The sequence below is a fragment of the Colias croceus genome, chromosome 12 (assembly GCF_905220415.1).
Source record: "Colias croceus chromosome 12, ilColCroc2.1".
NCBI classification, from domain to species: domain Eukaryota; kingdom Metazoa; phylum Arthropoda; class Insecta; order Lepidoptera; family Pieridae; genus Colias; species Colias croceus.
Window position 1 is genome coordinate 5288278 of NC_059548.1, and position 17316 is coordinate 5305593.

General features: G+C 32.0%; 1 protein-coding gene across 7 annotated transcripts in view; it reads left to right on the plus strand.

The window, feature by feature from the left end:
* LOC123696120 (POU domain, class 6, transcription factor 2) overlaps positions 1-15892 on the plus strand; it is a 113303-nt gene extending 97411 nt beyond the window's left edge. For 4 of the 7 annotated variants that reach the window (XM_045642143.1, XM_045642144.1, XM_045642149.1 and 1 more), the window contains 6 exons: positions 21-202; positions 7844-8024; positions 10031-10084; positions 10965-11048; positions 12758-12894; positions 13346-15892. In XM_045642143.1, coding sequence (XP_045498099.1) covers positions 21-202; positions 7844-8024; positions 10031-10084; positions 10965-11048; positions 12758-12894; positions 13346-13470 — 763 coding nt within the window. In that variant the 3' untranslated portion in view covers positions 13471-15892. The remainder of the gene's footprint in view (positions 1-20; positions 203-7843; positions 8025-10030; positions 10085-10964; positions 11049-12757; positions 12895-13345) is intronic. The other 3 variants (XM_045642147.1, XM_045642145.1, XM_045642148.1) reach the window with 3 other exon arrangements.
* The last annotated feature ends 1424 nt before the right edge of the window (positions 15893-17316 follow it).

A 17316-nucleotide genomic window follows, 5' to 3' on the forward strand; every position in this document is an offset into this window, starting at 1 on the left:
AATTAACCATCATCCCACAGGCTTACAGCATCAAACGGTGAGATCACAATCACGACATCGCACGCGAACGCCGGACCGGGCAGCAGCACGGGCAGCGTCGGCTCCGGGCCTAACGCGTCACCCCACGCGCCGGTCAAACTGTCTCCAGGCTCCGTGAAGTCACCCTCGCATGAAGAGAACGATCTGCTCGCTGATTCGCCAAGTAAGTAGCTGATTACATGACGTCAATGTCTTAGAAATAGAAGCACTTGCTGCCTGAAATGGTTATAACTTTGCAAAACGAAATAACATTTGGCATCAAATTCGTAATTTTATACTATCTATTCGAATTTACACGTCGAAGTTCGACTAGTTGAAGTAACAATGAAACAATCTTGAAGGTTTTATCCAAAATATTGTCATTAACTTATTTAAATAATTCTTGTGTGGCCAAAATTCATAGCAATCCTATCATTTTAATAGTTTACCATAAATAATCAATAACTTAGCATATCAATAATGCCTCTTCTAAGAATTATTATAATATATTATAATACGAAGTTAAAACACATTCCCGTGGTCTTAATCGACAACTACGATCAGCAATCCATACAAATGCGAACTCTCAGCTCACAATGCATCAAGTCCAACTCTTTATGGTATTAGAAGACAATGTTAGTCGTGCCGCAGCTAATGGATCCATGCTTAGAACTTTTATAGATAAGTAAAATCTAGTTAGTTCACTCGTAAATGTCGTTTCGGACTTTGCAGACATCTCTTTAGGCTGCATGTATAGTAATTTTATGTGGAGAGGAGTTTAATAGCATTCCGAACTTTCATTGTTTGAAGGATTTAGTGTTAACCTAATTTTAATAGCTTTAACCCTATACCTGAAATAGGATTGCAAGAAATAATGTATTCTTGGTAACTTGTAATTATTCATCAGTGAACAAAAACTAAAATCGCTATATCCAAAGCTATAGAGGTGCGACCCAGTCGGTTAATTGTTCCATAATGAGTCCATCGATTCTAGACTATTTCTGAACATTAAAGCGTTCTCGGCAAATGTAATTACCGTTGATGTAAGTCGAACTGAAATGATGCGTGCTAGAAATAGTATTTCTGTAGTTCTGTGACCTCTTTGACATTTTAATAAGTTACACACTGAATAAAATATTAAACCCTTTATTATGTTTTATTCATACGACATTAGAGTTCTAATTTTAAACTGGTTTATTTTAATTAGTCTACGCTCGTTGTTAAAGTTTTTGAACGTTAGTAATTTTAAATATCGATTTTTTTATCACACCAGATTTTTAACCATTTTCATGAGACTGCTTGATTGCGAATTAACATTAGATTTAGGGGAAGTTCCCCTCACAATGAAGCGGGGTTAAAAATTTTCGCGGTACGGAGAAATGTGAAGTAGGTATCGTTGGAGGGTGTTGCGGAAAAAAGTTTAGAGTTTGACGAGTTACTTCACAAATTTTAAATAACAGCATGTGGATATTGTTTTTAATTTATAATAGGTAGTGAAAAAATATTTACAAAATAAACTACAAAATTAGTGATTATTTAAAAGCTTACCAGCGTTAATATTATTTATTTATTTATATTTATAAATACTTTATTGCACAGAAATACAAACACTTAAATATAACTTACACTAAGTACAATTATTGGCGGTCTCGGGTCTTATCGCTTAGAGCGATTTCTTCCAGACAACCTTTGGTACAATAGAGGAATAAATACATAAATGGGTAGTGCAATAATAACTATGATAAAGGATACACATACAATAAAAGGGAATATATTACTGCTTTAAAAATAAAGAGCTTTACTAATTATTGACGGTTTTTTGTATTTTAAATTACAACACATACTATATGTACGTACATAGATACCAGCTGTATGAATTTTGCCATCAACCATCATGATATTGGGAAATGTAAGTACAAAAACTGTTTAAAGTTTCGCCCAAGTAATTAGGCAGAAAACCCTACACAAATTTTATCGATGGGTGTTCGTTTTAAAACAATAGCTTCTCCGATGTGCATTTAGATGTCACGATATTTTAAGCTTCAGGAAAGGAATATTTAATATAATTTTCAGTTTTACTTAATATCCTAAATCAAATTAATAGCCCTCCGCTATTCAATCGTGTGCGTAACATGCTTCACTATCTTTACGAGTTTAATGTTATTAACGGGTACAAATATAAAATTGAAAAATCGTAGGATACGAAAATAAATTTAAATATCTAACTTATTATGTTACATTATAACATTTTTACCTCCATTGTTCTATAAATTACAATATGATAATTGATAACTGTCGTTACGATATATCGCGCCCCAGTCGTATCGCAGCTCCTAAAACTAAAAGAGTCCGCGCCCGAGGCCCCATTTCTATTGATTACTATTTAATTCGTTGTCAGTGGATACAATTACTAAATTACTCAGTTCCTCTCCTGTTTACCAGCTCTAATTTATCTATATTAAATCGATAGGATACGTTTAGATCGCTCCGTTTTTAGCTCAATTAGCTTTATTGAGACCAGTTGAATGCCATTTAGAGTCTACGGTGTCTTAAACGATTTCTTTTATGTAATAATTAAGTAGTTGAATTCAAATAGAATGATATTTTTAGTGAGTAACAATTAGGCTCGTTATCAAAATTTATAATGTAATGTACTCCACTCAAATTAATGATTCCCATTTTCTGGACTTTTTTCCCATTATTGCAAAATTTGAATTTTCATATCATAACAATACCTATAATTACACTGGTATTACTGTCGCCACATAGATGTTTCAAATTTCTCATCTTTCCTCAACGGATACTTTATAAGTAATCAATTAAAATCATTTATAAAATTTATTATGTATATTTATATATATAAACAATTATTTATATAAATATGCGTTTTAGCGCATTAAGAAAACATAAGTATAAATAAAACAGAATTCAATCAACACATAATTATTAATAAATAATAATCATTAATAAAATATTGACGTTTCCTGTTACAGCTATGAAAAAACTCGCTTCATAAAATTCATAAAACAATTGTAACACCTCATATTGAGTAGCTTATTAAAATGTTCAACCTCATTTACTCTTCGAACCTCGTTAATGAATCCGTTTCCATATAAAATAATTGATCAAAGCAATAAACAGAACAAGTGAAGGACAAAATGACAATTAAACATGGTTAATTCGCCTAAATATACAAAAGCGAACGGAATAAGTGTGTTTAGGCATCAAAGACGCCGCCAAGAGAACCGCATTCTCGCGACGAACTTAATTAATTAATTAAATAATTAAAACCCATTATAAATAATTAAGGTTGCCGATAACTAATCGATAAGATATAGTGTAGGAGTTCGCGAATAATTTACGATGTTTGTTTTGCATTTCGATTTGTTTATTTAAACAGTGTACCTACAATGTACATGCACCTGTGGTTCCTGATAGCTTCTTTAAATATCAAACAAATAAAATAGGTATACGTAAAATAGGTATACGTGAAATAGGGGTATTACTTGTATTATCTTCCAATTAAGGCCTGAATCGGGTAGAATCCCCTTTTGATACCGAAAATTAACTCTAGTTATAACCGTTTTTCTTCTTAGATTCTTTATGTACATATCTAAAAAAAATGTATATTATAGTTTCGAATATGATAAAGGGCATGGTTGTTTTAATTTGTTTATTTTACAATCAGGTTTTTTGGAAAAAAATCATGAACTGAGGTCGATTTTTGTACTTTAAACCAAAACGCTAAGTCAATATAATGTCAATTATTGTAGTGTTTTTACAGTGTGTTTATGAAATTGAAACACAGGGCATGGTTGTTTTAAATTTTGATTCAATATCCAAATATCTTTTTAAATAATTTTTATACGTACTTTTACTACGATAGATTCGCGCCGGTCCCCCGATTCCGCCTAGTAAATCGTCGCCAAGGTCGCTAGCCCCTATTAACGCCTTAAAATGAAAGCGTACATAACATTTATTTATTTTTCTTTATCTAAGTATACGTTTATGATTACTGATGTCTATAATCGCTATAGGAGTATAAAATATATTAAGTAAGGCTACTTTTATTATGGTTACAATGTCTTTTAAGTAAAACTATACATTCTTGACTAAAAAAATAAACAGAAGGAAAGAAGAATAACTTTTTAATAACAAACATAAACACTTGATTTATACCTAAAAAAAGTGTACGGGCTAGCCGTACATCCTGTCCATTTTCATAAATATTGCATTTTAATAACTTTTTAGTTACTAATTTACTGATTGTTACTAAATTTTCAGTAGCTCTTAAACCACAACAAAGAGTTGGCCCGCCAAGCCACTTAGCAACTGACATTTTGTTTTGTAATTATAACTGAGAAAACATCGAAATTATACTCATTATTGTTGTTTTTATTACATTTGTTATTATTTCCGTAATGAGCTTAACAAAGTACCGATTTATTTATATACAAAGGAAGCATTTAACATGTTCGGACAAATAAATGTTAATAATTCAACTATCTAATTAGGTACCACTCGAATGCTTTGTCAATATAAAAAATACCCTTCAGCACAGCTTTCGGTATATCAGTTTTCATAGATTTACTAACTTTGATTTTAAAATATTTTTGGCAAATAGGTATTCCTTAAGTTAGGTACTCGCCATCGAATAACAAAATACTTAAAAATGCGTAGACGAAGAGTCTTGTTTAAAATTAATAAGACTTTATTTACACAATTTTCATTCGACACTTAATATTTGAGCTTCTATTATGAAATGGGTTTTTAATTACAGACGTCCAAACGAAAACTCCTCGACGATATTACTGAAAAGGTCAAACTTTCGAACACTCCTTTAATTTTACAAGTCTCATTTAAATTACGATTAAAACTCGGGTAAATTGTAATCGATTGTAATTGATATCCATAGCACTCAGGAATCGTAAAAAGTCGATTCGGTTAATTCGATTAACGTTTACAAAATCCAATATTCCTTAGTTAATTCCAAAAGTTTGTATAAAATGTTGCCTGCTATGATTCACCTAATCACTCGTACATAATTATGAATAATCAAGCGTTGAATGTGAAATAACGGGCGGAATCGATTATCAAGTCGATTTTTCGTCTAATCATAATAGTGTTGGCATGTGAAGTCGACATTAATAGTCGAAACGCAAATCTGATATTAGAGGATCATTTTGAAGAGGAAACTATTACTAAAATGTACTTCGGGTAAGCAGAATTCATAACATACAAGTCCAAATAAATGAATTAACTCAGCATTGCTTTTTCGAGGAAATGTTTTCAAACGAATGCATTCTAGTTTGTCGAAATGTTAATATTTTAGTTCTGTCTGAATTAATATTGAACTGTAATATCATTTCAGATTCTCTAATATACGCTTCGGAATCGTGAAGATATTTCAATCGTTTTAATATTATTATTATTCATCTACGTATATCACTTCATACTTAGTTTACACATTTCAAATAAAGTAAATTATCTACTAACTAATGAAATTAAAGAATAATTCATGTGTTCAAGTTGATAAGATGATTTTTAACCCTCTTTACATAAAAAAGCGTTATATACGATTGTCGATAACAGTGTATTTGTCCATTTATTAACATTCCGCCACAATTTTTATAGCATGCGTGTTGTTTTTAGATATTTCTCATTGACATTTTGCTGTTAAAACAATATTTTACAAAGAGATCGTTCAGGAAACAAACCACTATAGATACAGTCCAGCTTAATATCGTCTAACTACTAAATTCCATCGAATTAACAGAAATCGATCGGAACAACTGTAATTAGAGATATACCAATTCCATGGAAAGTAACGTCTAATCGCCAAAATACTTAATTGGCATTACTTTTTTTAATTGTTCCCGTACACGTAACACGGGTCAATATACGCATACACGCGAACCATAATTGTATCTAATTAATTTATAACATGTATTAAACAATTAAGAGTGCGGTATCTTGGAGCATACGAATTCGTCTAATACTTCGGCCAATTGACTTATCTTTGTTATTTAATTAATGGGCGAGCCTCATCACGCGATAGTAATTGGTGGTAGTTACTTTAACTGAATTATATGGGTGATTAACTAATCGATGTGTATTATTGAAAAAGCTCTCATTTCATTGCATGTGCTGTAAAGCAAGCGAGATAAGATCGTAGTCAATTATTAAGTACCATGAAATAAATATCCGTTAAAATAAATTGAATAAAGTGTTAACAATTCAGCACAATGAGGTGCAATAAATATTTTGTTGGTCATAAGTTCGTTTTATTTAAGTTTAATATAATATTATGAATAATGGAATTAATGAACCAAGTACATATTAATGGTAAACCAGTTGGCAGTTATAATATAATTACTTGTTCTAATGTAAAAAGTAACATATTCAATCAAAAGTTTGGCTATATATTACCAATCGTACCCAAATATTGTCATAATGTGAAAGATTTAAGAACGATTTAAAAAAAAAGGTACCTTACACTAGCTTATACCTAGGAGTGCAATTAGAAAATTAGAATGTTATTTACGAATCCCCTATACCTACCTCTAATATAATTACTCTCCCTACACGTAACAATTCGTCGGTATAACGAACTTAGGCAATCGTCTACATTCGAAGAGCTTGCACCGGTAAATAGTGAAACGATTGCCAATTTGCTAACCCTACCTTGTCTAATACGAACTTCTTACTAAATATAGAAATATAATATAAGCTTTATCTATCTTATGGTAGCAGCAGGTAGCAATGATAGTTATGCGGAATTTGCTTTTGCTTTAGGGCAAAAGAATAAATCCAAAAACAATTCTCGCTCTCAAAATGAGCTAATTTTTAGCATTGGCCGTACCTATTCGTTAGTAGGTCACATTAGCCATCTGTGATGGATTAAACTGCACCGCTCGTGAAAGAAAAGGCAGCCTAAAGAGCTTTTCAAATTATGTACCTAAAATGCATTTGGAAACGAGGTATTGCTGTTAGAAATACATGCATCAAAACGTATTTGTTCTAAAATATTTACAAAAATATAGTCATTTAAAGCTCATGCTTTCACCCACGTGGTAACCAGATAAAAAAAAGTTAAAATGCAAATTCAGATTAATAAATCTCTCCATGTACTAAATTTCATTCAGACTCGATCAGCAGTTTTTGCGTGTGAAAGAAACATTCATCTTCACAAACTTTCGCACTTTTACCAGTATCCAGGCCTATAATATAAATAAGACTGTAGCCCACCGTCTTGTTATTTAGATTTCTATGAGCCTACCAGACAACGAATTAAATATTAAATCAATAATCCACAATGATCAGTAGGTCGGTGTAAGTAATTTGTCATTGGCAAGCTAAGCAGGGGGTGCTAGATGCACGTCTGTAGCGCTAATGGCATTCCGCATAATTAGGAACTGCCAGCATCTACTAATTACATAAATTGCCCACTAAAGCTGACTATAATTTCACTACTAAGTTTTGCGTAGGTACATCCCTATCATTAGCCACGATGAGGAAGGATTTTTCAATGTTCTAGCTAGGGTAATCGGTTCAAGCTGTGTTTTATATTATTAGTGAGAGTTCATCATAAGACGAGAAGACGCGAAATTCGAAGATATTCATTATTAAAATACATATGTGTGGAAAATACATGAAAAAGCACCGTAACTGGAAAAAAGTCAAATGTAATAATAAAATGATAACGCTATTATTTTAAGACATGTGTAATGTTATATTGTATTTATGGTCATAAATGTTCAAAAACTAAAATAGTTAATTAGTCATATAAGTATCGAACTTAAATATTTTCTAATTCTCCAATCAGATCAACCAACGATCAGTCAGTCATCAGGGAATGTGGTCGACGGCATCAACCTAGAAGACATAAAGGAATTCGCAAAAGCTTTCAAATTGCGACGACTCGGCTTAGGACTAACCCAAACGCAAGTGGGGCAGGCGCTTTCCGTCACCGAAGGACCAGCTTACAGTCAAAGCGCCATTTGCAGGTAAGAATATCTAATAAAACTGTCATGAATTCTAAAAAATATGTCATTTCCAACATTTCAGCTGTGAAGAATGTTAAACTTTCAATTAAGTAACTAATAGAGTCGCACGCTTGAAAAATAATAGCGTTTTTGTTTCAATCTAGCAAGGGCAGAGCTAACACGGACACAGTTGTCAAAAAAGAGTAAAAAAGCCTCTTGACAGCCCCACAGGGCTAACAAAAGAGTTTTTTAGTTGCGCCGTCACGCAGTCCGAGTACAGTTATCACACTTTTTAATATCGCTAATTGAAGTGATTTGTAAAACAGCGTGACTCCTTTCATTGCTTCCAGTTCGTTTAATTAATTACCATTCGGACGGCTTCCGTTCCGTTTCGGTGTCTCGGACGCCATTTTAGGGACTAGAGACACGCGTAACAAAAATTGTTTTTCTTTATTGTTCGTAATAAAAGGCGTATTTATATTTTTGTGTTTGTTTTTAAAGATTGACATAACTTATCTGCCATTCTACACTGCGCCTATCTAAGCTACTAAACGATGTGTATGTAGATTATGGATTCTTAATTTAAAATAACAATTTTAATTCAAGACAGAAAATATTTTATCGTACATGTTGACGTACCTATAGGTCTAGACTCTACAATTATTCTACATATTCGGAGACAAAAGCTTGATTGAAAGTTATAAAAAAACAAATATATTGAAAATTTTAAATTTAAGCAATTCTGATAAACAATAATAATATTTAATTAAAAGTCAATCAATTAATATCAAATGTTTTCCACGGCCGTGAACCAGCCTCGTCCAAGGAGCATTTCAATTCGGAATCGACCTCTTTCGTATAATAAAATCATTAATCGTTACTTCTGTTAGAGTTAATTAATTATCTTGGCCGTAATTACTTTTTTCGTGTAATTAAAAGAGTAGAATTCCCCTGTCTTTGTCCCGTCGTGATTTCATTTTCCATTAATTTTTCTTTCGTCTCCCCTCAACTTGTATTGTGACGTGGCTACAGTAGTTACTCCTTTGATTATGCTGGACTCAATTAATTTGCATTATAATTGAAATTAATTATACTTGAATAGACCTCAATTTCTTAGCTTTAATTGTGCAAATGGAATATCAAGTCGGACTATTTCGTTCGTCGCTTATTGCTTGAATTTCTCTAGAAACTTGCTTTCTAAAACACAATACAACATTGCTTATAATAGATAAAGTATTTAAGTTCGTGGAATAGATTAAAAAAAATTCAGAAGATATGCTGAAACTACACATAAACATAGTTGTAATACAAACTTTTAAGCTTCTTTAAAACCCGCAAGATCTTGTTTAAGTTTACAATGCACAAACTTCATAAACTAAAAAAAGGACAATCAAATAAATATTATTGGATATTTACCCGTATAAATTGTATAATTTTCAATACATTTATGGCCATTGAGCTCATGATCATTGCCACTTACTATGACAAACAATGAATTAACCATACGACTGGAAGGTTACTATTATCATTTTACATTAGCCTAACTGCGTCAACGCATCTTCATTGATCTACTTTACCGTGCGTCCAAATAAATAAATTTAGAGAATAAAATACAAAAGAAAAGTAAGTTGAAACGTTTTGTTTAAATTCTGCTATTAATGAAGGGAACGGTGCGTACAGGACACAAATATAAAGCAGCAGAAAAGAACAATGGAAGAAAGAAATCATGTTATTTACAGACAAGCGTTTATTTTAGAAGTGAAACTTCTTTATACGCATTGAGAGTAAAATTTCAAGGTTTCGTCATGGCGATAGCCTTAAATCATGGAGTTAGGCGACGATTTTGGTATTTTTTAAACTTGCCAAAGAAGTTTCACTTCTGACTCGTGTCCTCGGCACACACGCTCTTTTTTATTTTCAAATATTTTTAGTTATTCGGATTCAAGCGTGCGTCTCTACAATTTTGTACCAATTTCATTTGAAGATCAATTGATGAATTATCTAACATAATTTATTACCGTCCCCAGTGCCCTGGCTTCGCAGATGCTAGCAGCTCAACTGTCTTCACAACAACAAAACATGTATGTGTTTTGTTTTTTACCCCACTTACACTTACCTCTCTAAGTTATCGCCATGAATCTAGTTTCAATAAGTCAATTCAACAACTCTGTCTCGAAGACTTTAGAGCAATCAGCGAGATGTTCAAAGAATGGCGATAGCTTCTGAGATACAGCCTGTTACATGCATTAAGCACACGCTTCGACTCACTCTCGACGGCCATACATAAATTGTCTTTAAATCAAAATGTTTCAACGCTGTTTAATGTAATCTTATCTCGATCGGCGATCCGTGCATACCACGTGAATGTAAGCCGCATACAATTATGTCTAATTACCGGTTTTGGAGTTCCTTTCTTTTCCTTTTCACACGTATACCGTATTTACATACGAGTAATTATAGTAAGAAGGCGCCATACATCAGAGGAACGTTACATTTTGATGTTAAGACAAACGCAACGCATTAATGTCGGCTACCAAATGTGCCGGTTCGACATTATGAATAATTGTTATGAGAATTTTATCTGATTAGTTATTTGTAACACGACGTGTAATTTCAACTTTCCATCTAATATAGCATGATGTATTATTTCATTACGTTTTTTTGTTTTTATTAATATTCATTTCGCGCAATTCAAAGCCAGGGCATTGGCATACGTTACCTTTCGTTTCTAATTGAATTCGTTTTATTATTGTTACTGCGTTCGGTATTAATCAAACTGATTACCCCGGCCTAAATTGCCTATTGTTTTTTTCTGTATCCAATCGTTAACGCTATGTCAATGTCCTGCAATTACGCTGTTAATTTGGAAGTGAATAAAATTATCTCGGGATGAAGGTACGTCGCGCTATGCTTTTTAACCGGTACGTTAAAGTCTAACATTATAATTTATGTTCGATACAGATTTGAGAAATTGGATATAACACCAAAAAGTGCGCAGAAAATCAAACCGGTGCTTGAACGTTGGATGAAGGAAGCCGAGGAGAGGTAAATATGATTGTTTGAGTGAATATTGTATTGTGAAATCGTGTTCGTGTCACATTTGGCCTTAACGCTTAGCGATGAAAAACATTTCTCAAATCTGGACTAACTGCGCTTTTATCGTTACGCTTTTTATTTTATTTTTTATTATATAAGTACCTACATGCTTAATATTATAGCTAACAACACTGACTGCTAATTTGATATTTCATGGAATTTGCTGATCTTTTATTATTTTATGAAATATTTAATTATCGGTGATGTCGAAAGGTGTGCGTGTGGTTAAGACTTACTTATATTTAGTTTATAAATAACTAACAATAAATTGCCTGTATCTCATCTCATCATGCATATAAATACAACTATAGAAACGCGCGTCAATCGGAAAATCGATTCAAATGGCGTAGGTAGATATACAAAACACGTACCGTTAAAATCTTGAGAATTTCATAAGCGTACCAGGTGTTGTTTATTCCTCATCGACCACTTAAAATCTTATAAAGACCCCTTGTATCTATCGATTATACATTTCGCATCATTAAAATGCATTATCTGAATGCAACGGGAATGGTTTAACATTGCAAATGGTGCGTTGAATTTGCAATCGGTTGTCCCTCTTGGTGGTAATTTTTAACGAGCGTCTCTGCAACGATTGTACTTGAATTAATTCAGATATAGATTCAGTCTCGTCTTCATTAAGGTAACTAACAAATCATCCATTTAACAAATTCTTCAAATAGTCATCAGTCGAGTACGAAATCGCTTATTTTTGTTTTTACCCTTCCTCTTCGGAACAGTACCTGCTCTCAGCAGACTTTGATCGTTTACGTAATTAACAATTTGAATTTGAATTACTTGATAGATCTAATCTAAGCATAAGACATACAAAGGAATATGATATGCATAATTGTCCATAAATTAAGAGCATCCGAAGAAAATTACACGAGATTCTTCTATACATATTTTCCTTCGAACATTTTAGAAGTTGGACTTAGCATAAAATATTCTAAGGTCAATCAATGATGTGCGGCATAAAAAATGATGTTTAGGATTATCTCACTTATGTTTTCGTTTATCATAGGTATAAGATGCATCAATATCCGATTCATTTATGTAAGGGGATTCAAATGGCATTGGCATTATGAAACCAGAACAAGGTTCATTATTTACATTGACGGGTATTTTGGTTTTCAATACGAACTTGAGACGCCTTCACATTTAGTATATACCGTGTTGTTTACGGAAGTGACCTAACGGATATCTTTATAAATTGTTTTTATTATATTCGTCGCGTAACGGTGCAATTGTATCTAGACGTAATGTGATAGGCTATCTTTTGTCGGCGGGAACTTCTCAACTATAACTTAATTCTCATTAAGATCAATTAAATTTCCAGAAGTGCGCCGTAAATCCGCTCAAAAAATTACTCTCTTCATTAAAAATGCATTTACGTACTTTGCGGGTACATGAATGAAGAAAATGTTAATAATCCATGAATATTCTGCGGGATAAATAAAATACGTTTCAATTATGCTCAAATTATAAGACCTATGGTAGGTCTTATAATTTTACAATACATTCATCCATCATTCATTAATCATTAACCATCATCATCAATACATTTATCTTATACTTCTAAGCTTATTTTAGACATAAGACACACAGACACTTTATTTGGCGTACACAATATAATAAAAAACGTCTCCTTTTTCCAGGTATGCGTCCGGTCAGAACCATTTGACGGACTTCATCGGAATGGAGCCGAGTAAGAAAAGAAAACGGCGAACATCCTTCACTCCACAAGCGTTAGAGCTACTCAACGCACATTTCGAACGAAACACCCATCCGTCTGGTAAGTTTTCAACAATGATTTTAATAAATAATTTGTTTGCAGGACTTGTGGTTACGAAGTTCACGTTACTTATCGTCCGCACAAGTCGCCAAACTTTCCTTGTCACACTTATACTTTTGTTATTGGAATTCTTTTTTGAATATTTGTTGTTATATTGATTATGTCACCGTCATCTGTTTAAATCTGCTATTTGATTGAATGACTAGCGCGTTCATTGTATGACAACATTCAATTGAATGTTTAGGCCAAACGATCAACACCATGACTGTGACCACACTATTTTCAACGTCATCCTCAGATTTTTCTTCTACTCTATAACTGAATGCTATTTTTTGAAATTAAGTCACGGAAAAAGCTGTTTACAATGAGAACATAGTTATTGCAATCAGCTACCTATCCACAAGGATGGTCTTTGGATTAGTAAAATATAATGATTCATATTTCCTTTCAGGTACCGAAATCACTGGTCTTGCACACCAACTAGGATACGAGCGTGAAGTTATCAGAATATGGTTCTGCAACAAACGTCAAGCCTTAAAAAATACCGTGCGGATGATGTCGAAAGGCATGGTCTAAAAGTTCTCTGTTATGTTTATTCCTAGCCATGCATTTTGTCGATGTTTGTTCTGACATGACAACACTAAATTTCGCCACTTCGAAGGCTTATCGAATGAAATTAGGGATGCATTAAATATCAATATCGATAAATTTAAAAGTGTTTTGTTTTATCAAGCAAGTAATGTTCTTTATTGTTTGATTTAAAATTGTAACAATAATTTCGTCTATTATTTCTTTTTAATGTAATTCTAATCTGGCCTTAACTCGAATCTTGATATGATTCCAGCCAAGTTTAGAGGAGTAATAAGTTTTAATAAAATATTTATGTAAAATAAAACATTTTGACTGATATACTCGTCTTGATGTAGCTACTTTTACAATGGTATAAATGGTTCGTAGAATAACATAGGTGTTTAGTACAAAATTGAGCCTGTGGCTTTTATAACAATACTCTGTTCTGAATAGCTGTTTTAAAAAACAAGATTTTTGTAAACCTCCATGATTTACAAATATTTAGAGAAGCATGTCTTACAAATTACGTTTAATTTTTTGTGATTTCTTTTTATTATTATAATTAAAGATGCATTTTGTAAATAAGTACAATACATGGAAATCTCAGCGTTAAAAATAGTACTAGATATATTAATTTATTGAAATACTCTGAGTTGTTTTGTTCTACTTAGCAAATGATGCACCTTATAGTTTAGAAATAAAATAATATCAATATTATGGAAGTAGATAATGTGTCGTCAGTCTTAGTGACCTACAAGTTTATCGAATCTTAGTTTTTTGTTAATAGATAGATATTAAAAACGATGTGTATAAAATAATTGAATGCATTATCGTAAATTGTAAATATTGTTCGCGTAATTTTAGTTTATTAAAATGTATTATTAGTTTTATGTACCTATAAGATAAGTTTTTAGCTTTGTAAGATTTTGTGTAATTATACAAGTTGGATATTTGTTGCGATATTTAATAATAATTTTCTTAATGCCTTTATTTCAGAATTTTGCCTAAATGATTACGTTTTGTTTGAGTACAAGTTTCTTAAAATACACCTAACAGAAGGTCTGACTTGAATTAAATGTTTAACTGTTGCATATTTTTTGGGTAACCAACAAACTAATAAAATTACCTCGCATTTGGAAAGTAGATTTTGAAATATTATTATAGAATTTTCAAAAAATTTAAAAATTTATATTTGATTTAAGTATTGAAATACCCAAAAAGTATGCAAAGTATAACTCGCCGTTGTATATCTACACTGCAAGCATTTTGCAGACTACCCTCAGAACTCAGCACTTTTCTTTCCCCTCGAACCTTTTCAATGCCATAGAAAACATGATATAAATAGCCACATCCATACATTTTTTATTGAGTTTTTGTAATGTGCATGTAATGTTCATTCGTACTAAAATTTGGACTAAGGACCTACTGTTAAATGTATTACCGTAGTTATAAGGATGTAATTTAAAGTATGTTAATGACCAATGAAAACCAACTTGTGATCAATAATATTTGTACTGTTACCTACTACTTAACAAGAGTCGTTAAAAAATAATATTATTAAAAATATTGAACATATTTTTCGGCTGTTGAAAAAATTGTAAATACAATATTAAGGATAATAAAACTATTTGGATTAATATTTAGGAACAAAAGGAAAAAATATTATCAAAATTTATATTTTCAAAAATTATTACAAATGCAAAAAATGTGTATTTAAAAGTGGAAGGTTCGGCCATAATCAAAATTACTAAATGACGGATTTTTTACGACTTATGCACATCACTACACCCACAGATAACAACAGTACGGTAAACAGTTATTCAAAAGTGCAATGCGATACTGTACGTAATCTGTACTTATTAATAAGGAATCAGGTTTTTCTTTAACTCAATAAGCCAATTTAATTAAATCTACTTATTAATAGTTAATATAGAATGTAATGTTTACTGTCTGACGCTATTGATACAATCTGTTTAATTACCATTAATATAATCGATACTCTTAATCAAATCGATTCAAACCATATTAATAATACATGTACAATAGTGCTTTTATATCAATAAATAAGGAAAAATCTGATTCTCCTCAAACATTAGCGTAATAGAAGCAGCATAGAATGCTAAGTACAAAATAATTAATTAACTATAAAACTGCTAGTCCGTTACATTAAATAAAATTTATTATAATTGTATTACACGGCAAGATCGCATTGCACCCTGGTTTTCATGATACGCAAGTATTTAATAGTAATAATAGTTTAAAATTACGGAAATCTACTACACATAACTTCATCTGTAACACATATTCAAACCAAACTGTAACAGTATCTAATAGTGTATTAATTTCTCTTCCTGTAATGGTACCGATTGAATGACTATGGCTGCTGGATTATGAAGAAGTGCAGATTAAAGGCAGATAACTGTTTGAATTCTTGTTTTATTCATTTTTATATTCCTGTACCACCTAACACATAACTCCAATATCGATTCAATAAAAGCAAAGACATGACGTAGAGTAAGTCTTTGGTACCAAATATTTTAGATATTTTTTTAAGAAAATTTAAATCTTAGCAACCTACTAAGTAACTAAGCACAAATAATTAATTATTTTCACTGAGCTTCTACCCACAGCTTCGATGTTGTTCAAACTATAAAATATATAAACCTTTCTAGAATCCACGCAACAATTTTATTGTATAACCCTTGAGTCCCGACTCCCGAGCGGCCCGATCCGACCACGACACAATAGATTTTCTATTGTGTCTGTGATTCCGGGGGCTGAGTTATTAAAGTGGATCCAGCCAGCAGTTAACGAGGATATCGTACCTATACGTACCTATATAAGAAATATTATAATATAGTTACTAGCTAGCTGTGCCGCGCGGTTTCACTCGCGTGGCTCCACTCCTGTTTGGTCTAAGCGTGATGATATAATATAGCCTATAACCTTCCTCGATAAATGGGCTATCTAACACCGAAAGAATTTTTCAAATCAGTCCAGTAGTTTATGAGCCTATTCATTACAATCAAACAAACAAACAAAGTTTTCCTCTTTATAATATTAGTGTTGATACTTGATAGTGTAGAATGTAGATAAATTAATATTATATTATTACGTTGCGCTTAAAAACTAAAATCGCCCGGTCATTATTAAGTCAAGTATTATTTAAAGAATAAATTACCTATTATAAGAAAATAAATCACAGCAAGATTTACCTTTTGCAATAATTCGCAAATACCTACAGTGGGACATTACAAGAAGCAAAAAGAAAGCATCGCAAATAAAGAATTTTGAATTTTGTACCTATTGTATTTCCAAACAGTACTATACTGACCATCGTACGGCAGTAGCAACTAGCAGCAGCTACTTGTAGGAACTTCATTTAACGCATCTTTAGCTGCTCATCATCTTCTTCATCTTTATGTGCTTCGATCTGGCTTTCGTGCCTATCTCTTTAGCTGTGTGCTTCACAAGCTACGGAATTGTCTGTCGAATGACACCTCTTTCAATGAGCTTCTAGATCGCATCGTGTTGTTTTTTAAAATTCTTTGTATACCTTACCAAAAAAGCATTGACAAAAGCAATAAATATATTTAATGGAAAAATATTATAATACAATTATACACCCCACATGCGATTTGCAAGTTCCACTTACTTACTAAATAAATTGTTTCCATGCAGAATTAAGTAGCTACCTGATTAGTTCTAAGGTACAGCAAAATAATCACACAATAATAGTAGAAAAAACACACTTATCTTTTGTTTTTATATATTTCGATTTTTTCAAAGCAGGTACCACAGTTAAATCAAATACCTACGTAGGTACCTAGGTAATCACTACCTATCACAAAT